We start from the raw sequence: 25,956 nt of genomic DNA on the forward strand, positions 1-25,956 counted from the left end.
CATTTTATTTGTAGGTCAGGAAATTGATCCATTTTCATACCAGGTTGAACAATTTGCCTAGAATAAGTAGATGGGCATTGATGTTTGGAGGATCAGATATCTTTGTTTCTCTCAAAGTAAGCAGCATTCATTTTAAATTACATCTTTTTCCATGTGATTAATAGTCAAAACATATCAACATCAGTCTTTTCAGTAGTACACTGCATACCCAGTGCATATGGAATCTTAAAGAATGTAATTATTAAGGTTTTACAGATCTGAAATTAAGTTACTCAGATTTAGAAAATCCAATTTACAGATTGTGTGTAAACTTACTTGTGTGTTTACATATTGAAACAATATTTGCACATTGAAATAACATCTGTTCTTCAAAGCTTTAAGATGCTACCAAACTTTGCTTTGAGAGTTCTAGTGGATTTTGTGAATGAGATTTTTTTCCAAAAGATATTTCTTAGAAATGGTTGAATGTTTTATAAAAGCAACTAGAGATGGAAAACTGATACTGAGGTTTCCAGATGAAGTTTTATTCATGTTTGGCAAAGTTAGCAAGTGAAACTACCATCTGGGCATGGTTCTCAGCAGACTATATGACTCCAGAATTTAGATGCAGGCAGTTTTGTGAGCAACTATTTAGCATAATAAGCTGGAAAACAGTGTTCTGGAGCACTGATGCACACGTGGCTTTAAAAGACTAGATATTTTTATGAAAATCTGTTAAAATAGATCATGATTTGCTGCAATATGGACTTTTGCTGGTAAAAGTACAAATAATGTTTCACTTTAGCTCCCTACAGTTTTGTTTTGTTGGTTTTTGTTGTTGTTTTTTTTTTTTCCAATGAGTTTTTCTATCAGGATGAATAGTTTGAAGGCTGAATGCATGAAATATGTTTATGTGATCATTTTTTTTCTAATAATAAATACCACTAATCTGAGTTTTGATGTTCTAGAGCTAGAAGACATTCAACTATGAAAGAATATCTTTCTAGAGTTAGCCTACTGACTAGCCACACACACTATAAACTGTGTTAAATTCTAATCTTTTGTAATGGCATGATCATTGAGGAAGAATGATACTGACAATCAATCTCTTTTACTAGTTTCCATGTGGCTTCAGTAGGAATCTACACTGGATAGTTAATTGCTGGTAAATTTGAAAGACATTCTATCTCGCTGAAGGTTTCTCTTATGTTTTTTATGTCTCCCTAAATTTATATAGATTTTTATTTACTTATATATTTATTTATTTTATTTCCTGTATCTTTACAGGGACAAAATAAGTCTGAAATTCTCGACTTTTGTTAGCAGCAGTTTTTCTGCAAAACCACACCTTTAATTTTTCTTTTCCTCCACAAATTCTCAAGTCAGTGGCGTATTTTTTAGATTTTCAAAATAAATGCATAAAAATGCATTGACGTATAAATTTCCATTTCAGTGTTTCTCCTATGTAGTGTACTTACTATGCTGTATATAGGGATTTTTAATAAAAATTGTTTTTTAATTATGTTTCGAAAGTATTCATACAAGTGAATCATTTAAGAAGATTTCAATCTAAATTATAGAAATAGGCAAAAAGTCAGAAAAGTATATAATCTAAAAGAGTTGCTTTCATGTAATTTGCAGACCTGCATAGATAATAGTTCAGTAAAAAGTGGTTCATGACAAAATTGTTTAAATCTGTACATTTATCTTTCTTCTTTTTAATTAAATTGCCTCTACTTGACACTTTTATTTTAGTTTTATTAGCAGCACAAAATTTGGAAGTTTCTGAAATTTATCTTCAGAGAAACAATTTAGATATTACTATCTTCTACAAAGAATTAAGAAGCTTATATAAGCTGAGAATACATATATTTCTGAAATTTTGTTTGTCCAGTCCTCTCCTAACTAGTCATAAAAGCTAAGTTTGGTTTTGGAATTTGGGAAGTAGGGTGAATTTAAATAAGCAAGCTGATATTAATCTGATATCAGAAGATTAGTAAAGCATATTCTCATCTGTGTGGAGAATTAGAGATCATCTCAGCTCGTGCCATGTCTGGCAGGAATTGTTCTTTGTGTTTGACATGGCATTTCTATAATCAAGTTCAGCATTTCTAGTTTAAGCATTTTTAAAGATTGAGAATTCTATCACAGGTTTTTGTAAAGAGAGCAGTTATTTCACACCATGGCATAATTTCTCATTTTCCTTTGTTTCAGTCATACAGTCATTCTAGAGAAAAAAAAAATCTTAATAAGAGATGATGGTATGCATACTCTTTTTAATTTTAAAATTTTGTCTTGCCTGTAATTGCATCTTGTAGTTAATTTTTCCTTTGATATCAATGGTCAAACTGTTCATTAATAATTTAGGTAGGAATTTATATAAGAAGCATGAATGATTTCTTAGTAATAAGAGCCAAAATATAGGCAACTTGTGGAGACATATTTATAATGAAATTTTTGATTAATGTTCTTTAAAATAATTACTTAGTCAGGTCATAACGTTCTGTTGTCATTGCAACATGCTAAAACAGAGGAGGCCTCTTCTTATAATTTTTTAGTTACTGATTTATGATGTTACAGTGGCATTCCCCAATAATACATTGAAAGAGGACTATAAAATAACTAGATAAAAAAATGGAATTGTACAATAAATGGAAAAAGAAAACAGATTAATGTACAGTTAGAAATTATATCTGCAGTTCTTGGGATGTGCAAATAAAGAAGCCATCTACATGCTTTAAATAACAGTATGTGCTCCTTCCCATTGGGCCTACAAGCCGCTAAGATGAAAGATAACTTGAAAAAGAAAACCTGAAACAAAGTTTCCTGCAGTTACCCTTGAATATTGATTTTGCTGCCTCTAGCTATGGTTTGATGAATTAATGCTTTTAAGGAAGGGATACCCAGAGGGGAAAAAAATGGCAGAGCTCTTCATTTGTTGGTAGTGCCAGCTTTTAAGTATTAATTGAACTATAATCTTAAAATATGAATTAACTAATATGTTTATATGTATAATTCAAGAAAGAGGATGCTGTGGGTACACAAAATGAATTTTTAATTTATTAAAGCCTATCAGGCAACAGTATCAAAAGGACTAAATAAAAATTGCAAAATCAAAGCATAAAAAGTTGTGCAGAATTAATTGCAATAAATAAAACTTTCACTCCATGAACTAGATATTCCTTGAGAGTAGTTTTTCTTTTATGCAAATCAGATGAATATTTAGTATTGACCTAAAAAATCCTTTAACTTGCATACAATTGTATGAGTTCTGTTTTGCTCCCACATTTCAATCTTCTTTATAAAATCCTGCAGAAAAAAATGGATCAATTTCTATTTCTATTTCTTAATATAATTTTTGTACACGGACTTTCATTATTTATATTTTAATTCAAGCAAATTCCATTTCTGTGAAGCATACTGGAGAACGGTGATTTGAGAGAACAGAGTGTAACAGCAGTGTCTGTGTTTTCCCTTTTTTTCAGCTGTGTTAATCTTGAAATCAAGCTACTGATACTGTGTAGATGTTTTGTCCTCAAGGTGCCTTGTAGGATACTCTGTAGAAAGACATTTGTATGTAAAGATATAAATATGTTTAGGAAGTGGTAACTCTTAGAAGAACCTTGGAATTTTAATGAGATAAGTCTAAGTTTTCAGAGCAATGCAGTAGCCTAAGGGAGCAAAATGTGATCCTTATTCATGTCTAAGTGGAGGTTATTGAATAATAGCAAGAAGTTAGTTTTGCCTTGCAGAGCAATGACAGGCTGCAGGAACGGTCTAGTTCTGTTATCTGGCCTTCATAAGGGATATTGATAAATATGAAAGGATTCTGAGGAAGACCTGCACTGATTCAAGGCCACAAAAATCTGCTTCACAATAGGAGATTAAAGAACATAATTCAATTCTAAAATGAAGCAAGTTTTAAAAGCTGGTCCTGCCACTTCTATATGGGAAATATTTCTACTTTTAGACAAAGATGTAGCTGGACAGTTGGAAATGAGGTCTGTTTTTTAACAACAACTTGCTCCTGCTGTTGACCCCTGTTGACAACCTGTCCAGAAGCAGAAAAGCTTGCATGATCTGAAATAAGAATTACAGGAGATGCAGTCATTTCTTGAAACTAGTTTTATTTATTTTGGGGTTTTTTTACATAGATGAATGTTTGCCTTTATTTTTTCAGTGGATCTGTTTTTTTTGTTTGTTTGTTTGTTTTGTAGCAATACTTTTAATATTGTCTTACAATTTGTGACATGAAGTTCCTTTGTGCAATCCCAAATCTGCCATATTAAACTAAATTAATTTGTATTTTAATAACTTCTTCATAAAATACATCTGTGTGCTCTTTCATGCTATAATCAATCAAGCCCACCCATTGAATGGTGATTGTAATTAAACCATTTACATAGGCTAAGTGTACTATTGGTTCTCATTTAATTGTATGAGGAATTATAGCAAGTCTATTCTTGATGAAGGAATGGTGTTCTTGGAGGTTGTTTTCCATGTCAGCAGCATTTTTAGTAGGATGGGAGAAAAATGGGGAATACTTTCCTTTAAATACAGCCATTGTTAAGTAAATTTTCTGGTGGCAGGAGTGCGAATGTATGTATTTTTTTAATGTTTGGTGTATGTAATTGTGCTATCTATCCAATCATGTTCAAGAAGCAAATATGTGGGGATTTTATACCGTGAGTTCTCCTTATGTCATTGTTAATTTAGATTAAGATTTGATGTCTGTATAGAAGGCAATTGACTGTTTGATAATAGTTCAGTGCATGGGCAGGACCATAAGGAGACTAGCAAAAACGTTGTTCAGTGAGAATTGTTTAAGTGTATTGAAGTGAATGAAGGTAATCTAAATGTGACCACTGAAATAATTATTTTCCAAATAGCAGAGACTTACTTCCCTACATTTCTTGATAAGGAGAAGCTGAAACACTGCTGGTTCTTTGTAGACTTAGAAATCTATGGAGAGCATGGAGTGGGAGAAAAGGATTCCTGGCTTTGTTCTATGCGGTGGTACTAATAATTGTTCACATATTTGATCACAGATTTTATGCTGTTCATATGAAATATTACCTTTTCTATTTTCCTAGAAGACCGATGTTGCCCCCAGTGTAGCAGCAAAACTGATACTAGTAGGTTAGTGATTAAGGGCAAACTTTTCTCATGAGCATTAAATCATAGATGCTAAATTACAGATTGGTAAACAAAGTTTCCATTATAAACTGTAAAAAAGGTTTTTTGCTTAACTGTCAACCTTCTTGTAAGCAAAAGAGCTGCAAATTGGACTAATATTAGAGTTTATTTGATTTAAAAAACAAACTCGAAAAGTTGTACTGCAGCATGCACAGTAGGGAAGAATATTAGTGTGCTTTGTGTTTAAATGAAAAAAAATCCTTTTTTTTTGAATATAAAAAGACAGCATGAGGTAAATTGAGAGTAAAATTACCTTAGAAGTATATTAGGTCTCAAGGAATCTTTACAAAGTTTCACATGTTAATCTGAGTTCTTTGTTTGGCTGCATAAATTTCAATCCAAACTGAAGCATTCTTAGATTTTTGGGGACTTATAATCTGCATTCAAGTTTCAAATTACTTTCTCATGTATTACACTGATCATTACAGCATACTGGTTAAGTAATATTACCTGTTTTTAAGTAATCTTTAAACAGGGGTACTCTGAACTGCCAGCTGTGGAGTTGAATTCCAGTCTTGCAAATATTTCATCCAAACCTTTCCTATGTCTTGAAAATGGCTAGCGCCATTTCCAGGTAGAAGACATCCCAGAGCACCTCCAGCACTATGAGTTATCACCCTGATAATATGTTGTTTATTATGGGGGGTTGTTCTTTCTATTAATGCAGGTACTATTAATTCTATATAGAGAGGCTGTAGTGCAAGGCTGGACATTTCATTTGTTTCAGTATAACTTCACCAAGTCCTAAAAAGTTTTTGTCTTTTTGCATTTGAGTAATGAATTAAAAAAATTACCTAAAAATTTCAGCTAATTCTCAAGATATATTTTTTGAATGGATTCAGAATGTCACAAAGAAAAGATGCTTGTAGGCAAATGGTTCTAAAACAGTTTTTCCACCATGTGAAATAGCTGAAAGCTATACTAAGGCTTTTAAGGCAGAAGTATTTCTTGCATTTTATATTTCTGTTTCACAATCTTTAGGCCATCAGCCCACTGATTTCTTTCTAGTGTTGTGAAAAGATAAAAAATTTGAAAAGCTGCATTTTATTGCATTGGTTTCCTACCCATATGGGAAGACACATATTTATTTTGTTAACATTTCATATAAGGCAATAAATATGTAATATTCAAAGAAAAATATTTACTATAATATCATGTTTTTGGCATTGCATGTCCATAAATACCATTGTGTTAATGTTCCTTTTTCTGCTATTTACTATTACATAAATACTTGACAAACCTCAACACCATAGGTATTTTGTTTGCAAGTACTCTTAATTCCTATAAGAAATGGTAGTGGGTTTAAATTTCCAGTAGTATGCAAATTAATAATAGTTTATTACTGTAATAGTTATGGAGGAAACATTATATATGGAGGAAACATTAATACTTCCATTACATTTTCCCCTATGACTGAAGACCAGAAAAACTTCCTTTTCCATTATTGCAAAGTTACACTCTTGATTTTTGTTGGTAGACCATATGATGTAAAATGCATCCCTGTTTCTTTCAGATGCATTGTTAGGGTGATGTGTGCCTCACTGCTATGAATCTCAAACAACATAGCAGTTTTATTGTCTCCTGTTTGATTTATGGCTAACTAAAATGTCTTTCTGTCTACTCATACCTTGAGAGTTTTGTTCCATTTAGACTTGCATATGGAGGTACTTTTACTAATTCATTGAAAGATGAATCTTCCAAGTGTTCATATTAGGACAATACAAGATTGGAAGTTACAAACCACTAGCTCAAAAACACAGTAAATGTCTCATCTAAACTGGGAGCACTCCTCCAATAGACACGTGGACAACCAAGTGCAAATATTAACTCCATTCTCATGACCTGTTGCAAACTTCTAGATCATGAGATATAAAATATTGTCTGCATGTTGTCTTGTTTTTGACGTGCTTATACATGCTTGTTACAGGCTCAGATGTATGTCCAATGAGCATATGCATGCAAGAGATAAGTCCCTGAAGATGTTGAAGGATTATTATAAAAGTAGTCTATCTTGTGTTCCAGAAAAGATAACCTAATATACAAAGCAAGTATTTGGAAGAATTTTCAAGTGTATAGTAATTAACAATAGACTGAAATAGAGACTAAGCTTCAGTGGAATTATATGAAATCAAATCCAAAGTCAGTCTTTCTTCAATATTGCTGTAAAGGTCTTTTTTTTATGTTTTCCTAAGTAATTTCAGCTATCCTTATGTAAGATCTTACTTTTAAATCATCAACTGTGGTTACTGTTTACTTGAATGACTAAACTTGGATAACATGGCAAAACCCCTTTTCATTTATAAAAGTGTATTTCCCTCTACAAATACATTGTATGATATTTTCTGGTAGCTAGGGAATTGAAACTCCTCTTAAGCAGGCACCCCTTTTGATATAGGCTTTTTAGATGAAATAAGGCACTGTTCAAAAGCAGTTTGAATATATAAAGATAAAAGGAAAAATAAATTACTAGTAAGCTTCTTGATTTTTTCTTAGTTTAATAGTCTGCTGACTGTTATATGAAGTCAATTTGTGCAGTCACTTCATCTGTAAACTTTCCAGCTGTTGTGCTGTGTATCTAAACAATTGAGGAAGGGAAAAATCTTTACTTTTTGATGTTCTCTCAAAGTGATGTGGCAATTGCCACAAAAAACTTCCAATAAGTGATGAGAAGTTTTCAACAGAGTGAAACAGAAATATAGGTCTTTATAATACACCTCTCCTGAGCTTGCTAAAAAGGGAATGGAGGCTCTAAAGGCTTCAGTAGGTGCAACTGCCTTAGTTTTGTTAGAGACAGAGCTATTTCAAATGCAGAAATCATTACACTCAGTTCAGGCTTCCGTTAAGTCCAAAAGGGAAAACATTTACTGTAATCTCATCATGTGTTAAGGCAGTAAGAGCACTGTCTATCTTTACATTGTGGTTTTGATTATGGGTAGGATTTTCAAAGAACCAGAATGACATGAGAAGATAAATACTATTGAAAGCCACATGTGTTACAAAGACATGTTGGTAGTTCAGGAACTCTGGAAGTTAGGGGTTTCTGCAGGAGAAGAAAGACTATTGTTACACTTTTACTTTTTAGGAGGGAACTGATAAAATAGTATCTTTGTCAGAGAAGTATTTTAGGCAAGTGTCTTGTCAGAGCGAAAGTTTTGTTGTCATGCTTTATCTTTCTATCTGCTCTTTTTCTTTTTAATCCTAACTTAGTGCAAGTTCTGAATGTTGGATAAATTTTGGCCAAATTTGACCAAAAGAAATAGGTCTTGTTAAGGTTGCTCAGAAGTCCTCAAAATGGATAGACTGTGTACTGAAGTCAATATTCAGGCCTGCAAGCGAGAAGCAGTGACGGATCACAGATGTCACTTTTCAAAAGGCAAACAGTACAGAGAGTGGTAAGAGACATAAGAGTGAGTATAGTTGCAAGAGTTGTGCAAGAGAGAAGAGGAAAGGATTCAGGAAAAAAGCCTTGGGAGTGCTGGATTGAAAAAAGTAATGAAAGGCATGTTGGCATCTTAGAAAACGTTTTTGTGTATTCATTCCTGAACCTCTTGGGATGATAAATGGAACAACACTCTTCATATGGCATATGAAACCTAGGGAAAAAAGGACTGTATTTTCAGTTTCTTTAAATCAGAATTGCCCCAAATTTATTCAACACCTGCCTACCTTAAAAGGTTTGGTTACGTAAAGGATGATTAAAAAATTAGTAAGTGGAACACTAGTGAGAAAGTAATCAGAAACTAAGCTCAAAAATTTTGTATTAAAAATTGTACAAAGCAAAACCCTAGAGAAAAAACATTTAGATATATGAGTGATATTTTACACTGAGTACTTTAGAAGAAAAATAGGATTTTTATCTCATGTCAATTCCATTTTATAATTCAACTATAGCGTAAAGTTCTTGTGAGGTAACTTTATTAAGGTTTGGAAATCCCCAAAAGATAGTTGTAGTAGATGTAGTCTGCATCACAGAACAGATAAAAGCCTACTTTTTCTTTCTTCTGAACTAGTTGACAATTCATAAGTAGGATAACACACCATAACTTTGTATAGTTTTCATTTTTTACCTTATCTGATTTGTGAAGAAAAGCATTAAAATATCATTGATGAATCCTGAACCTGCTGTCTTTGCATTAAGTAACAGTAGCCAGCAAGACAACAAGGAGCCTTGTGAGAATTCAGTATAGTCTGAATGCTAATCAAACAGCATTCTTAGCACTCTGACATATCTCATGTGGTTGAATTAGGAATTGTTCATTTGGGTAAGGTTTCAAATTGGCAGTCTGTCTTTCAAGTTGTAGAGCTTGGTTAAGTAGATCTGTGATTAGTCTATGCAAGTTTATATCAGTTTAAATAAGTATATTATAGAAACAGAAAAGCAGTGAAGCAATTCCATTTGTACATGAGTTTATTCAGTTGTGTTTCTAGCAACAGAAACAGAAATTAAATTGCAGTTCTCATTTACAAGACAGGAATGTCCTTAGCATGGTATTCCTTGGCATACTTTTAAGGACAACTTCTTAAAAAAAAATACTTCAAAATCAGCTGGTGAATTTTTAAATAATAGGAGAATAAATGATCAAACAGGTTTTCAGTTAACATTAACTAACAGTAGTGATTGCATGGCAAAATGTCAAGTAAGAAAGTAATGAACACCCAACGAAAATGCTCATTCAACTGCAGGTATGAGCCAATGTTCAGATAGCAGGAAGTAAGGTTAGCTAAAATGACAAAATTCCAAAGGCTTTTTGTGACAAACCAGGTATAAAAGAAGTTGATATGAAAGATAGAAATAGCAAAAGGTTCTAAGTGGGCTTTAAATGAGAAAGACAAAGATTAAATTTGAAAACCAGAGAGATAGTAAGGTTATGCCAAATCATGAAAAATCATGTAAGTCCTGAGTTTGATTTGCTTGTATTTAAAGCAGTTTTCTTTCCTAGCTGGTGAGCACTAAAGGGAGAACTAACCATCTTTGCCAGTAAACACTGCAAACAACAAAAACATTATTTTGGAGCAAATGAGCACAGTGGAAATATTACCTGAAATGTTCAGTGCTTCAAAAATGTAATGTTTTGTTTTATGTTGTCATGTATTATAATTTATTTCAGTATATGAGCATAGCTTTGAATTATCAATTATGTAGACGTTTGTGTTCATGTAATTTGTGAAAACTCTTAAATAATGTTTAGTAGCTCTTAAGCCCTTCTAAAGCATCCATCCCATACTATAGTTAGTATTTAAAAGATAACAAATTCTTACCTGGATGTACCTCACATGCTTATACATTGCTTGTGCTTGTGTTTTCCTTGATCTATTTAATTTGCTGCTTATCGTCATAGTTTGAATTTTTGAAGCCAGGAATTGTCTTTCTTTTCTTCTATCAACAGAATAGCTAATTCAGTGGTTGTAATGATGTCTAAAATGCCAAGATTTACTCCAATAAAATGTATTCAAAAGAACAGCAGAGCTGTAGTTATTTTTTTAACAATTCTTGTGCCTCAAAATATTTCTTTGTTTAATTTTTCACAATTAATTGAATTTTAGACATTTTAGATAACAAGTCTGTCCAAGTAAGCCTTACCACACAGTAATGGTGTAGTGGTATATTAAAAGGTATGAATATGTAAAGCGGAACACATTTTTTATTTTATTAATTAACAGCTGCTAAGAATTCAAGGACCTTCAATTTTGTTCTACTTAAGTGCATTGTTAGATACAGTTCATATATAAGTCCAATCTAGAACTATGATTTTTATTAGATTTTTTTAATGCTATTTTGAAAAAGTAGAACAAGGGTTAGGTAGTCTTTTTGAAGTTGAAGATACAGATTAGCTGATATGTTTGGGATATTGTTTGCCAATGGTAAAGTTTATTCATAAAGTAAACTACTTGACTCATCCTAGTATGTATTTTAAAACAGGTGAGGCTAATGATAAGGATGTTCAGGTGGTGGAACTTCCCATTGTTGACAGCTTACACCCACGGCCACCTTATTTACCCTTGGCTGTCCCTGAAGACTTGGCTGATAGACTAATTCGTGTACATGGGGATCCTGCAGTGTGGTGGGTTTCACAGTTTGTGAAATACTTGATTCGTCCACAGCCTTGGCTAGAAAAAGAAATAGAGGAAGCCACAAGGAAGCTTGGTTTCAAACATCCAGTGATCGGGTGGGTATTTAGTTTTCTTTTTAACTCTCTGTGCTTTAATATGTATGTAGTGATTTCTGTTCAGGAAAAACTGTTTTATGATGATTATCCAAGAGCCTCAAGTATTTTGTAGGGAGAGATGTAGAGATTTCTAGATGAAGCTATTATTTTTTAACTGTGCATAATACAAATTGATTACAAGTACTCCTTCAGCATACTTGTCTACCTGCAGTTGGACTGATATATAAAAGGCATCTCAATAGAAGATTTTTTAACATGTCCTTTCACATCTAGTAATACAGAATTTTGTTGATTTAACTGCCTTACAGCAATTAAAGACCCAGACACTTTACTGTCTGGGTCTTCTTTTAAGTGCCTGTAGCTTTTTCATTTGAGGAAAAGAGGCTAGGCCTACATTTTGCATGCCACAATCCACAACTAATTTTATCACTGGCTACATATGGACATGGTATGTGCCTTTTGCTTCCCTGCTGATTTTTTCACAGTTGTTGTTTCTCAGTGGTAACTATGAATTGGAATGGTCTGTATGGGGAGATATGGGGAGAAGGAAGGAAAGCACCTGTGGGCAATAAAGAGCAGCTTGTGGAAGAAAGGTTTTGCTGTCATATAACATGAAAAATGTTGCTGCTGCTGTACTAGAGTCTGCAACTACTGCTTCCTTTACCAGAATTTTCCTTCAAACCTTAAACTTTCTTTTTGAGGAGTACACAATAGGTTTGTCCAAATGTTAGTCGGCTTTTGACCATTGAGTTGGTAGGCCCCTTCACCACAGGTGTATATGAAGACTTGTTAGGTTTCAAGAAGGTTGAAAAGATACATTTATAACAACTTTCATTCAAACCATGCATTGTAGTTGGTGTCCCAATATGTCCATGATGGAAATATTCCTGGTTTCCTTTTGAGCTGTATTGATCAAGCATTGTCTAGCTACAACAGATAACCTTCTGCACAGAAGAAACACCTCGTATGCTGTAATTCAATGTCCTTCGTTCTTTTCCTTCAGTTACCTTGTGCCTTCTTTTCAAGATTACTTTATTGCTTTCAAGAACAGACTGGCAGCTAACTTCATGCTGTCACTGTCTTGATAAACGTGGATGACTTTAAATCCTTCCCTATTTTATGTAGGAATTCAATTAGTATGCATTCTAAAAGCACAGGCATGAAACTTAGAGTAAAAATTTCATTTGCTAAAGTGTGTATTGTATTCTACCTCTTCCCAGTGTTCACGTTCGGAGGACAGACAAAGTAGGAACAGAGGCAGCCTTTCATCCGATTGAAGAATACATGGTACATGTTGAAGAGAGGTTTGAACTTCTCGCTCGCAGAATGCAAGTTGATAAAAAGAGAGTGTATTTGGCTACAGATGACCCTTCCTTGTTGCAAGAGGCAAAGTCTAAGTAAGATGAATTATTTTTATATTACAGTTTGTTCCTTCTGGTTAGCTTTACAATTTCTGAGTATTGTGCACACCCAAGTTTTAGTATAATTTTTTTCATCCTTTTTTCAGTTCAGATTGCATTTCATTTTCCAGTGATTTTGATTTTCCTCTAAGATATGCTGCTTTTGGATTTTTTTCCCCCAAATATGCTTTTCAGAGATTAGTGTTAAAAATCTAGAAGAGTTGAGCAAGATGCCTCTGACTATTTAAAAACAAAGCAATGCTGTAAAAGGGAGGTAGAAATATAAATATTAAACACACCAAACTTTTTAAAAAACATACATATTAAAAATAAACTATTTAGGAATATTGTAAAAACTGGTTAATATATTGAGAAGTTTCACTTATCCTAAAAATACCTTTCTGTGAATAGCTGCCAGAGGAATTTTTGTAAGTAGGTTGAAAAGCTTCTGATGACTTTCAGATAGACTTCTGTATTGACAACTTAGAAGACTTTCACCCTACATGTTGAATAAAGTTTGTCCTTAACTATATCTGGGATTCTTGACAGTGTCTCTGTCCCTTTTTATCCCCTTTGTCCCCTTCTAGCTCTCTAGAACGTAGATGTGCAGTTTGCATTCATTTACTCCTAATATGGCCCGTATTTACATGTAAATTAGTACTTTTAATTAATGAATACTTCTTAAAATCAAGGTTACTTAATAGTGGCAAGTTTTTGAACTGTTTTATCCTTGGTAGACATTCTTGGAAAAATATATAAGATAACATACTGTGTAACAAATTTTCTTTGGAATATACAAGGTAAGCAGAAAATGTTATTTTCTATTAGAGGAATTTTCTACAGCATTGAAAGTCTCTGTATTTCAACTGTGCTATTTCTATTTTTCTTTCATATCTATAAAGGGCTGCTGTTTAAAGTTATGGTGTTTTATAAAAACTAAATGAACATACACAACTCCAGATGATGGCAACCTAATCCTTCCATTTTTGTATGTGTAGAAGCAAGAACAGTATCAGAAACAATTATAAAATAACACTTAAAGTGCAAATCTAAACAATGAAAAGACAGGTAATACAAAATTGAGGTTATAATATTTAATTCTTTGTACTGTCCTACGTAACTTTAATTAGTTTGTAACATAACAGAATTCACTGTTTCTGTAACAATCCTAGTTATGCATTTTTTCTTTACTTTTGTTTGCCTTTCAGTTCTTAGCACTCTTTGTGAATAATAATGAGATGCTCTACCTATGTAAACATATCAGCCCAAATTTTCAATAGCAACAAAAACTAATTGTAGAAGTGTAACGGGTTCAGTAAAACAGTACTGAATTATGTTAAGCATTGCAGCTCAGGTCCATTCCATATCACAGTCTTACTGCACTATGGTAAGCTACAGCTCAATAGTACAGCATTGATTTTGTATGTTTTCTTAATGAAAGGCATAGAATCTCTAAGTAGTGGAGAATATTTTATGCGTTACTGCTGAGTTTTCAGGTCAAAGCTTACACTGAAACATAATTTCCTAAGTTGCTCGCACCCTACTGTTGCTTGCAATTGAGCAGAAGGCATTCAAAACTTACAGTGATTTTACAGGAGGCAGGATTTGATGTTTTGGCATTTAAGGGCATCTGGAGGCAGGTCAAGGTCTTTTTTTGGCACTAAAGAAGCTTTTCTTCTTCTTCTTGTGAAATCAACTACAAATTAGTTTACACTTCTGACAATAAAGTCACCAAGCTTTGATAGAAACAGCTGTCACATTGCAGTAGCTTATGTTGCATTCTTTATTTAGTGCAATAATATTAGTAAAGTACTAGATATTATATCTGTCTACATGAGAGTGATTGGCTGTCGAACAGTGTTGTCATTTAAATAATGAAAAATTAGAGCCAACATTCACATGAATAGGCATCTTGTTTCTGTTAAGAGAAGTATTTTAAACTATTCATAGTCATGAAAACAGAAATGTTTTCAGGAACTTCCCTTGCAGTCAGATGTCTGCTAACTGCAACTACAGTAGTAAAAATAGTGGAGTCACTACTGTCAGTTTGTAGAGTGTTTTTGTTTGTTTTATTTCCAAAAGAACAAAAGAAGTGGTATATTTTCAGAATTAGGATGATGTAGAACACCTTGAGTAGAGAAGTGTGGTTGAGAGTTCAACTGTAATGATTATGGGATAAAGCATCTGATAGGTTCTGGTAAGTAGAGGTCATGGTATTTGTCCTATATAGGTGATATGTTAGGGATGGTGTAAATTGCTTTTTCTTTGGCTGATTTAATAGTTTTCAAGTGCAAATTTTTGATTGTCTAGTATTTGTATTTCTAGTCTATAATACTACTTTACAGTATCTACAGAATACCCTTTAAGGTATTCAAAATAATACAGCTGAATATGCACATAAATTCTTAAGAAACTATATTTAATATATTTCTAGTTTATATATAAATCTATTTAGGTCTCTTTCTTGTGTATATGAGCACAAAAATTCAGCAAATCACATTCTTCCTTCCAGAATGTTTACCTGTAAAGTCATCTGTATTTTTTTTTCTTTTTCACTTTTTATCTACTTCCACAATAGCAGGTTAATGTCTGTGCACTATCTGTAGTTGAGCTATCCCCCCTGCCCCCAGTCATAGTATGTCTGATATATAGAATTCAGCAGTCCTTCAGACCTGAGAAAACACATTATTTGTTACTCTATCTGTTTACACATGTGCTCACAATCTTCTTTCAGAGGAAAGAAAATTTGCAGTGCCTTTTCTGGACGCTTCCACAGGCCTAGCAAACTGAGAACAGGAGCTTGGGACTTGCCTTGGTTTGCATCTGCAGTGATAAGCTGTAGTTACACAATTAGTTGATCAGCTTCTCAAACCAATTGAAGCTTGAAATAGTCCCATAGTGCTTGATTTGTATCCTTATCTGAGGCTGGTAGGTGCAGGAAGAAAAGGTTTTTAACTATCTCTTCCCTACCTCCTTCTGATTTCGCGTTTTCCCCTTCTCCTATAAGAAAAAAAATCCTTCCTGGCCTGTACATAGGTTTCAAGAATCTGTTAGATAGCTTTTGAAGAATTGGGTATTATTTTTTGACATGTGGAGGAGATATACTACACGTATGTAGTCCGATACAAAGAAAACAGAGTTATGCTGGTTTCCATTCTTTGGATTTATCTTGGAACAGGTTGCCCAAGGAAGCCGAATACCTCTATCCCTCAAGGTATTTAAAAGTATTGGAGATGTGGGACTTAGGGACATCCATTAGTGGAGGACTTGGCTGGGTTTAAAGGTCTTTTCCAATTTAAATGATTCTATGATTCACAGTCTGGTCCTTTCCTGTTTTAGAGAAGAGAATGTGTGAGTAAAGCTAGAAGGCATCTTACCAAATGTTGTATTTAGGTGATTTTGTCAGTAAGAATATGACATATTATTAATCATTTGCCACACATTCAGGAATCCTAGTAATAGGATTGTGCCTAAGTTCTACTTCAATAGAAAAAACATTTCTGTGTTTTTTACACAGAAATTACACTGTGTTACATTCGTCATAATATAAATACAGAAGGAAAAGGGAATAGAAGGAAGCACGAACTAACTATAGAACTTTAGAATTTTCACTTTCTTTGCAGCCATTGTTGCAGGAATCGGATCTAAATAGAATCTAAAGCACTATAGTGAATGGGAAGGAGAATTAAACTTCACTTGATGCAGGAAGTCAGTGGGCTACGTACGGCTTGAGAGAAGTATACGCTTGGCCTTTTTCTTGGTATTTTTCTTTATGTTCTGCTTTCAGCCTATGTTGGAGACAGGATAGTGGATCAGAAGATTCTTTGGTCACACTGAATATGGCTGCTATTTTACTAACATTTTAAAAGAAACCTCTTTTTCCAAGCATGAACACTATGTGTGTGGGAAAACATAAAAGTGCTTGTTTGAAAACTTAAATGTGTGAGTGGATAAATTATAAGCTTTGATCACTGTTTTAAAGAAATGGGCCCTGAAACTGTTGGTTAGATGAATTTGGATCAACTTTGCAAACTGGATTGAAAACTAGATTTAAAAGCATCTCAAAGACTGTTTCCAGAATAAAGGAAAGAAGGAAAAAATTTTAAATTTATGCATAAAAAGATGTGTAAATAATTCTGACTACTTTTCTAACCAGATCCAATATGATACTTTTTTTTTCTTGTGCTTCATTCCTTAAAGTTGACTGATCTTTTGCTAGTAAGGAATCAGATTCTTCAAGAAAAGATCTTTCGTCTCTACTCAGAATGTGGATTCTGGTTTTTGAAGATTAATTTTGAGCAATGTTTATCACAGAGCTGTCAGACTTTGAAACATCTAGTTATGGGTTTAGTTTATTGTTACTCCAGCATTAAAGGCAGCTCTATATTTTTATTTTTCTTTATTAAACAGTATCAGAATGTTTAATTCTTACAAATGTAATATTAGCTGCCTTACTGTCTTATGTAATGTATTGATTTATATTTACTGTGAAGTTGTAAATTTGAAAAAAAGTTGTTATATTTATATATATAATTATATATATATATGCATTTGTTTTATAATTAGCCCTGCAGCTGAAATTTTGTAGTTGACTGGTTAGCCATTTGAGTTGCAGTTCATGATTTAAACATAATTAATGTGTAACATCAATGTAATTACCACCTTTGTTATGTCTCTAAAAATGTGATAGGAGGTGATTGAAAATTTAATTAATTCATTCTCCTTTTCACAGTTTCTTTCAGATTCAGTTCCAGAGTACAGGGGCATAAATATTTTTAGAAAGACCATTACTTTTTAATATTTTTAAGTAGTTATTGTTACATGATAAAATCTTTTATTTTTAAAATAATATAAAACAAGGCTTTATATTTCAAATAAAATATTTTGACTTAAAGTAGTACTTTTTTTTATAATAAGAAAAGTGCATTGGCATGAAATTTTACATTTATTTCCTTTTGACCAGTAAATTGCAAAATTTGTTTTCTGTGTGGCTTTAAGAACAGTGAAAGACTTTTTATTATTTTTGTTAATTTAGATTAATTTATTAAATATGTCCCTTTTACAGGTGACTGGGGTTTTTTGTGCAGTGTCATAATCAGTATCTAACAAACAGTGTGGTAGTAAATGTAGTATAGTAAAGTCAGAATCCCATGTCCTATTTAGCAGTAGAGAAAACTATAAGTGATCTGACTATATTTAATCTAAAATCAGCATATCAGCATCATTAGCAGAATGTAACATATAATTCCTGATATTTTTTCACTTCCTCTGCAGTGTTATATATCAGACAGACTTACAGCATCTTTTAATTTCTTTTCTTTTGTAGATAGAGGGCATGATTGGAGGCAGCAGTAACATTCTACAGGGTTCAGCAAAATTTTAATTCACTTCCTATCAGGCAGAGAATCACTTAACACAAACTATCAACCTTAACTTGCAGCAGAAATAATGCTTCTTAAAAAAAATTAAAATAAATAGAACAAGACTTTGCTGTTAACAGTGTGTTGTATTTTCACAGGTATCCAAATTACGAATTTATCAGTGATAACTCCATATCCTGGTCAGCAGGACTTCATAACCGATACACTGAAAACTCCCTTAGAGGTGTTATTTTGGATATTCACTTTTTGTCTCAGGCAGACTTCCTGGTCTGTACATTTTCGTCCCAGGTAAACTGCAATGCAAATACAATGTAGATTATATGTACCAGTTCTAAATCTTAGTCTTCTTCATGCTCCTGTTATCTTGTTCTCAGTGATCTCTCATGAAAATTTTAGGCAAGAATCAAAGGCTTGGTATTTTATGTGAACATTTAGAGGACTGTAAGCATTGGTTACTTCTCTTTAGTTGAAGTGACTGCCTTAATTAAGACATTTGAAATAAGCAAGAAAAAATATTAAACATTTCTTGTTTTGCATAAAGTTAATGTATAACTTGTATCCATCCATTTCTATGCCGCTTGGTAAGGCATTTGAAATAGATAAAAATAATTGTAAACATGTTTAACACCTTAATTTATCATGAAGGAAATATACAGCTTGTTTCCATCCATTTCTACACATCCTTGCATTCTACTACAGTTCAAACATATCTGCTGTTGCCTTAGTTGATGGTGGGAGTGGAAAAGATGAAGAGCACTGACATTGATGGTGGGAGTGGAAAAGATGAAGAGCACTGACATTTAGTTTCTCTTCAGTCTATTCCATTTCTAGCAATCCAGTGGTAGCATAATAAGTGTGAATTCTGAGCTCTGTAATCTGTAGAGACTTCTTTTTGCACATAATTATATGCTACAAGCTTCCTTTCTTGAGTGATGTGATGAAGGAAATTGGAGTCCAGTAGGAAACTGAATCATATAATTGTCATTGTTGGTATTTGGTTCTTTATTGCATTATATTGTACATTAATTTCATATACCATGAAAAGCTTTTATAAAAAGCTGTTTTAAGATTAAAAGCACAACAAAAAGTCACCAAGCAGTATTTTGTGAGTGGTATGCTGATCCACCTGATTCAAATATGGCAACATATGATTGAAATCAGACTGAATGTTTTTGACGTGCTGTTGTCATATATTCTCTTATATTCTCTTAAATCACATGTGATTGTACTGTTAGATGGAAGTGGACACAAAGCTCAAAAGTTAAAATTTACTTAAAAAGAAATCATTTTTCCACAGCCTCAAATGTAAATTGTCTGCTACACTGTAATTACAAATAAGTAACAAGCATAATATTAATACTAATTTATGGTCAATACAGTGATATGTTGATCTTGACAAGCAGAATTTGTAATAACATTGCCATAGCAAGAAGATAGCAAAACCACAAAAAGTATAGAAAAACCTCTTATCCTTCAATCATCCTTGTAGATACACTTTATTTACTGTTTGCCACACCTTGTAAGAAGACCTTTTATAGCATATTTAGAAGGTTATTAATATAGGCTATTTCGGACCAAGACATGAGTAAACTCATGCAGGATTCACTTGCTAAAAAGCATTTTCTATTGAAAAGATGTAAAATCTTTAGTAATATGTGTGTGTATCCTCTTCCTGGGGTACACACACATGCAGAGAACAAAACATCAAAAGCAGTCAGAGAAGCTATAAAAAATAAGCTTTTACAAATGTATGGATAATCAAATTGGTTTCTACGTTATGGTGTGTAACAGGTACTTCAAATAATTAACTTCAACCTGATCTTCTGAAAGCTACTTCTCAAAAGTTAAAGTTCAGATAGAGAGGGATAAAAGGAAGTCTATCACATTTTTAGATTAAATACCTCTCTCAAAGAAGCTAGGAATGTACAAATATGTCTGGTTTGACTGATCAAAGTTCTATTCACTGTATTTTCAAAGGGAGAAAAGTAAAATCAAGCTTTACTATATTAACATAGACTAAAAATTATGAAAAAGCTCAAATGCTTCTTCATATTGAAGAAATCCGCTGTATTGTTAGTTCATTAACCTTTATCAAACTTATGCAAAATCAGGGAAAGTTACAATAGTGCAGATCAGAAATCAGAAAGCTTGCAGTGGCCAAGTCAGACACTTGACAGAGAAGAGCTTTCTAGCCAATTGTTGAAAAGAACTTCGTTTAATATAGTGGCAACCTTTTGTGTTTCTGGCAACTCTGAGAACACAATTCTGTTATGGGAACCTGTGTTCAGTTTGGAGAAAATTCCCTTCATAAAATGGAATATAATGACAAGTAAAAATGCATCTTTCTTCTCACCAACATCATCTTGCTGAAACTCAGTTTCGTTTACTTGTCGTCTAAGTTGCCAATAGTCATAATTCTATCACTGTTCTAATATTATAACAGCATTTTAAAGCCTTGGACTTCTGGAATTGCTTGATTGTGAAATTTGGAACTTCCTTTAGAAAAGTAAACATAAAACCTCATTATTGCAGGATAAACTTAGAAAATGTAAGTTCTAAGGGTTCAAAGGGAAGTAAATACAGTTTTTAGTAGTAGTAGAAAAAAACTTAATTTGTGCTTACATTTGATTGGCTGGAGATCATTTATTTTTAAAAGCAGGATTGCTAGTGTTCATATAGATGTTTTCAGTAAAAATTGAAGAGTTGACTGTTCTAATTATTTATCAATTTGTTTATTTGTTTACCAAATCTGATCACCAGAGGATTAATTAAAAAGCAATTTCATGCATCTTGTCAGTAAATATCCAGTTTGGGGGTGGGTGGTTTGAGGTTTGTTTTGGTTTTTTTTTTTTAACTTGGACATTCCAAAACTTGATCTCCTGGGAAACTTACCATACATTGATTGCTGACTTCTGTGGTATATTGCAGGCACACACAATGTTAATGGCTTCTCTTCTATTTTTATTTCTAAGGTTTGTCGAGTTGCCTATGAAATTATGCAGACGTTGCATCCAGATGCTTCAGCATATTTCCATTCTTTGGATGATATCTACTACTTTGGGGGACAGAATGCTCACAACCAGATTGCTATTTATGCTCATCATCCACGAACTGCTGATGAAATTCCCATGGAACCTGGAGATATAATTGGAGTAGCTGGAAATCACTGGGATGGTTATTCAAAAGGCATCAATAGGAAATTAGGAAGAACAGGCCTGTACCCATCCTATAAAGTTAAGGAGAAAATTGAGACAGTCAAGTATCCTACATATCCAGAGGCTGACAAGTAGATTAAAAGGAAGACATTCAGCAGTAATTCTCAATTTTGATTGGTTCGAACCAGCCAACAACACACTAACTAATGGTTTATATGGGATTTGAATTTGCATTTTAACATGGAGTTAAAATCAGAGCCTTTGCAATGAAACTGGATAAGAAGCTGAGAACAAATGGATGGGCTATTATCTGAACTTACTCTTAAACATTTTTGTTATATGCACTCTCACACATGCACACACAAACCCACATATAACAGGAAAACTGTTGTTTTATACTTTTTGTCTCTTTTCAGGATTTATCCCAGTCATTAGTCTTACGTGAGCTTTAGGCTCTTCTCTCTGCCATTAATTTACAATAATGTTCAGACTTATAACACTGCCACATTGTGTAATATGAGTGACATGAACATATTTTGTATGTGCAAAATTTAAAACATGGTGCCTATATTTGAAAAGTTTGTGACCTTTTTAGAAGAGCCATGCCTATTTCACAATGGGCAAGAGTCAACTTTCATCTGATGTTACCGTGACCACTGAACTTGCTTCAAACAAGATTCAGATTTCAGACTAGATTTCTTTACAAGTTTGGGGTTTTTTTTTAGCATTCCATTGATTACTTCTCATCACTAATAAAATAAAGGATAAATTCGACAATAAAATAGTCACTGTCTGTTAGGAACTTTTGTAAACAATGCCATGGACAGATTCTTTAATAGTGATAATGTTTCTGGACATTGCTTCTGATTGAGAAATAAAACCAAAAACAACAACCCACAAAACCCACAAAAAAGGGAAAAAGTAGGTGGAGTTTCATTGAATTTTAAAACACTGTGTACTATAACAGTGCTGCTCAGTTTTGTGGACAGTAGGTAACAGCAGAATGACTTCAGTGACTAAATTTCTTACATTTACTCTCTAGCACTATTTTTTTACCTTCTGTGTTTCTTGTCTGAAATTAATTCAGGTTTTAGAGTATTATAGGTGGCCTCTTATCTTTTTGGCATTGAGTGTAGTTACTTTGAAGTAAAATACTTCAGGTTATCCCATTTATAGAACCCGTCAATCTGGACTACTTTAAAAAAATCTAACAATTTACCCCCAAATAGTAGGTTTGAGAAAAATATACACAAGGATGAATTTTTATGCATGTCATGAGGTTGTTAGTAATACTTAGTGTTTTGAAATCTTTTGCTAGTCAGCTCTCTATTAAGAAAAGAGAAATCACAAAATAATTTTACAAACAAATTCGTAGATTTGGCGGTTGTATATATATATATATACACATAAACAAATATATATATATATATATATATATATATATGAAATATGCAAGATAACAAGAGATTGTTTCCAAATAAGAAGAATATTAATAACATTTTATATAGGCTCTAGTGCAATTCAGTCTGGATTACTGGAAGTGCAGAAAATGTTTACTGTTCAGGGACTGAGAAAATGCCACGTGAGTAAAGATTAAAAAAACATAGTTGGTTGACCTTAACAAAGCAAAAGTATATTTAATTATATTTATGAATAGATGAAGGATAGTGTAAACATAATGAATGGAGGCACTTGACCATGAATAAATGTTAGGCTGAAAAATAAAAGGAAATCTCTGGCAGTGTGAAGTTCAGCAGCAGGCTTCCAATCGAAATAGTGGTGAAATGGAACTGTATTGGAATGTGAAGGAATTACAAAGTGGTACTCTGACATTACTTGCAGGACTGATTCTGTAGATCCATTCCAGTAACGTGTTCCTTAACTGGAAAACTGGTTTGTGTCTTGAAAAAGAGTAACAAAATCTAAGCTGAAAACTTCTGTTGGAAAAAAGATACATTGATCGTAATATTAAATAGACATATCAGTGAAAATGAGCATAGATACCACATGAGATTTAAAGACTACTTGAAGCATAATGGCAAATGAGTAGGAGTGACCAAGAAATGCTAAAGATGATGAATTTTTGTGATGAAAGATGCCTAGGGTTAACTGGTGTTTCTGTATCTTGGAACTAGAAGTGGCTTGATGTTATTTTCCTGCCTAAGTGATTCTGATAAATTTTCCACTAACTTAGGCAAACATGATATTTCAGAGGTACAAAGGTAGGGTAAATTATAATTGTTTTAAATTTTATTTTGAATTGTACAGATAAAACTATTGCTACTTTCTTTTTCAATTTGAAAAAAAAAATCCAAACTGATGCACATTTCTTCCTCAACAATTAAATCAATTCATTTTATCTTTGGGAAAACTAATTTAATTGTTTTTCCACAAATACTACATTATCTGTTTGATATTTATAGATTTTGAAAATGTTTTATTTTTTAAGCTCTTTACTTATGACTTCAGAGCTCATAATTTCTTGCTCATTTTTAGAGTGTGATTCACAAATAAGATTCATAAATAAATGAACATATGAAAATTCCTCCAGAGTCAGGTAACTCAGTTGAAAATACTACTGAAGAAGATAAATAACAGAACATCTAGGATGAGCCCAAAGGCAAGAGCAGATCTTCCGAGATGGATGGCAACGAGAGAACTGAAAATGCTGATGTTATAAAATATGTACCTATACAGTGTGGCAATTCCTCTGCAGACTATATCTGACAAAGTACTGGCAAGGTACACATACCTCCTTACATATTCTGAGTACCTAATGAATAATTAGGTCATCATCTTTGCGAAAATGATCATGGAATGATACAAAATTATAGAGTTTCTGTTAATAATTCAGAAATGTACTAATGTAGATGCTATGATCTTGTTCCCCTGGGTCTTATGATCCTCTAGTGCGTATAATTCAGTACTTCTCGGAGGAAGAAATCTAGCAATACGCTGCTTGCTAGATGCATCTGTTTCTAGAGATTGCTTTCAGTTAAGACTACCAGTTAATTATGTCTTGGAATCCTGGGACATTGGTACGCTAAAACTGAATTTGTTTTATATTAAACAAAATGAATATTTGAGACTTTATTCTTGGTTACAATGGAGTCCAGGTAACATGTAACATCCATGGGTAAGTGGAAGAGAGAACCCCAGATTTTTTATTGTAGCTCACAGAAAAGTAAAATAACAGGAAATAAAAATGTTGTCTTTAATTCCTGAAAGAAAGCTGAATCTTTTGAAGGTTGTGAACTCATTAAGATACTAGCTGGAATGCTTGCAAGGAAGCAAGTGTACATCATGTTTCTTCTGTTCACCTTGTAGCTGTGCAACAGTCCAGTCATGTAATTTTTGCCTCATACCAAACCACCTTCTCAGACATCCGTAAAACAAAGAGCTTTCATACTCTCTTAACTACTGTTTAATTAAACTTTTCTCTTTAAGAAACATTTGTATGTGTGTGTGCATGTTGTGTACATAAAAACGATATGAACAGCACTGTTTTGTTCTTTGCTATTTTACATTATCGCTGTCACATTCTCTGTAAAAACTTACTTGCCAGGTAAATGTAGTCTCTGGAAGCTCTCATGCTGCTTGCCAGTCAAGAAATTTATTCTGGGTAGTTCAGTTAACTAGTCTTCTGTGACAGTGGTCACCTGGGGTCATCATCTGCGGTTTGCTGCTACCACCAACCTGAGTTCTGTCCTTGATTTGGCCTGTGGTCAAATGCACGGGATTTACAAGCCTTCTCTACCAACATCCTGCCCATATGAACTGTTGAGTATTATGGATTTGTTTATGAAGGATTATGTTTTATTTCAAAACTTTAAAATATTTTTAAATGTTTATCTTCAGATAAGTCTTTTGTTTATCCCTTCTATCACTGAATTTTAAGGAAGTTTTAAGGAAACCATTGAGTTTTAAGGAAACCATAAAGATTTCTCTCCTATACCAATTTTCAGAAAGGAGGACTGGTGATAGCTTTCTTACAGAGAGAAATGTAAAAGTTTCCTCCATAACAGGTTTTATGTTTCTTGGGTATGCAATTATAAAATAAGGATCTTGTCTTCTGAGCTAGGAACATAATAGAAAATAAATAGAACATTTTCATGAAAAATTGTTGATAGGGGGAGGGAGATTTTCTTTCATGCAAGTGGAGTAGCACTATTTGAAATTTTTTCCAAACAATGAATCGAGCTTGATTTTTCCTTGTCATTAGTTTCTTCACAATGCAATCTCTAATGTGTCTGAGGAATGCAGGTAAAAATAATTTGCTTAGTCTGGGAGATGGGGAGGAAATAATCTAATAAGAAGACACAAATAAACATTTCAGTACTGGGTTAAGGACCTCTGCCAGCGAAATCATTCTGCTCTTTGCCAGAAATACTTAGAATTTGCAACCTTCATTTTGATTTTGCCTAATACCAGTCCCAGTCACATATATAAAAGTCATGCTGGTCATATTCTGATAGTTGGTTGTTGCTACGTATGTTACAGTTTTATTCCTATTTTGGTGGCTTGGAAGCAGGTTGTCAAAGGGCACAAAAGGCTGTTTGGCTTTCTTATTGTATTGAACTAAAATTACATTTTCAACTCACAAAAATTCCATTTACCTAAGGTACCACTAGAATTATTATTGTAGGCTACAGACTTTTTTCAAGGTCCTCTATATGCA

General features: G+C 33.1%; 1 protein-coding gene across 8 annotated transcripts in view; it reads left to right on the plus strand.

Moving 5' to 3' along the window:
- Positions 1–22,055, plus strand: part of FUT8 (fucosyltransferase 8) — a 103,390-nt gene extending 81,335 nt beyond the window's left edge. For all 8 annotated transcript variants that reach the window (XM_051792074.1, XM_051792072.1, XM_051792070.1 and 5 more), the window contains 4 exons: positions 11,096–11,342; positions 12,563–12,739; positions 18,261–18,411; positions 21,096–22,055. In XM_051792074.1, coding sequence (XP_051648034.1) covers positions 11,096–11,342; positions 12,563–12,739; positions 18,261–18,411; positions 21,096–21,413 — 893 coding nt within the window. In that variant the 3' untranslated portion in view covers positions 21,414–22,055. The remainder of the gene's footprint in view (positions 1–11,095; positions 11,343–12,562; positions 12,740–18,260; positions 18,412–21,095) is intronic.
- Positions 22,056–25,956: the final 3,901 nt, after the last annotated feature.

Source organism: Manacus candei, unplaced genomic scaffold (genome assembly GCF_025592945.1).
Source record: "Manacus candei isolate 608988 ecotype Guabito, Panama unplaced genomic scaffold, ASM2559294v1 h1tg000033l, whole genome shotgun sequence".
In the NCBI taxonomy this organism is placed as follows: Eukaryota; Metazoa; Chordata; class Aves; order Passeriformes; family Pipridae; genus Manacus; species Manacus candei.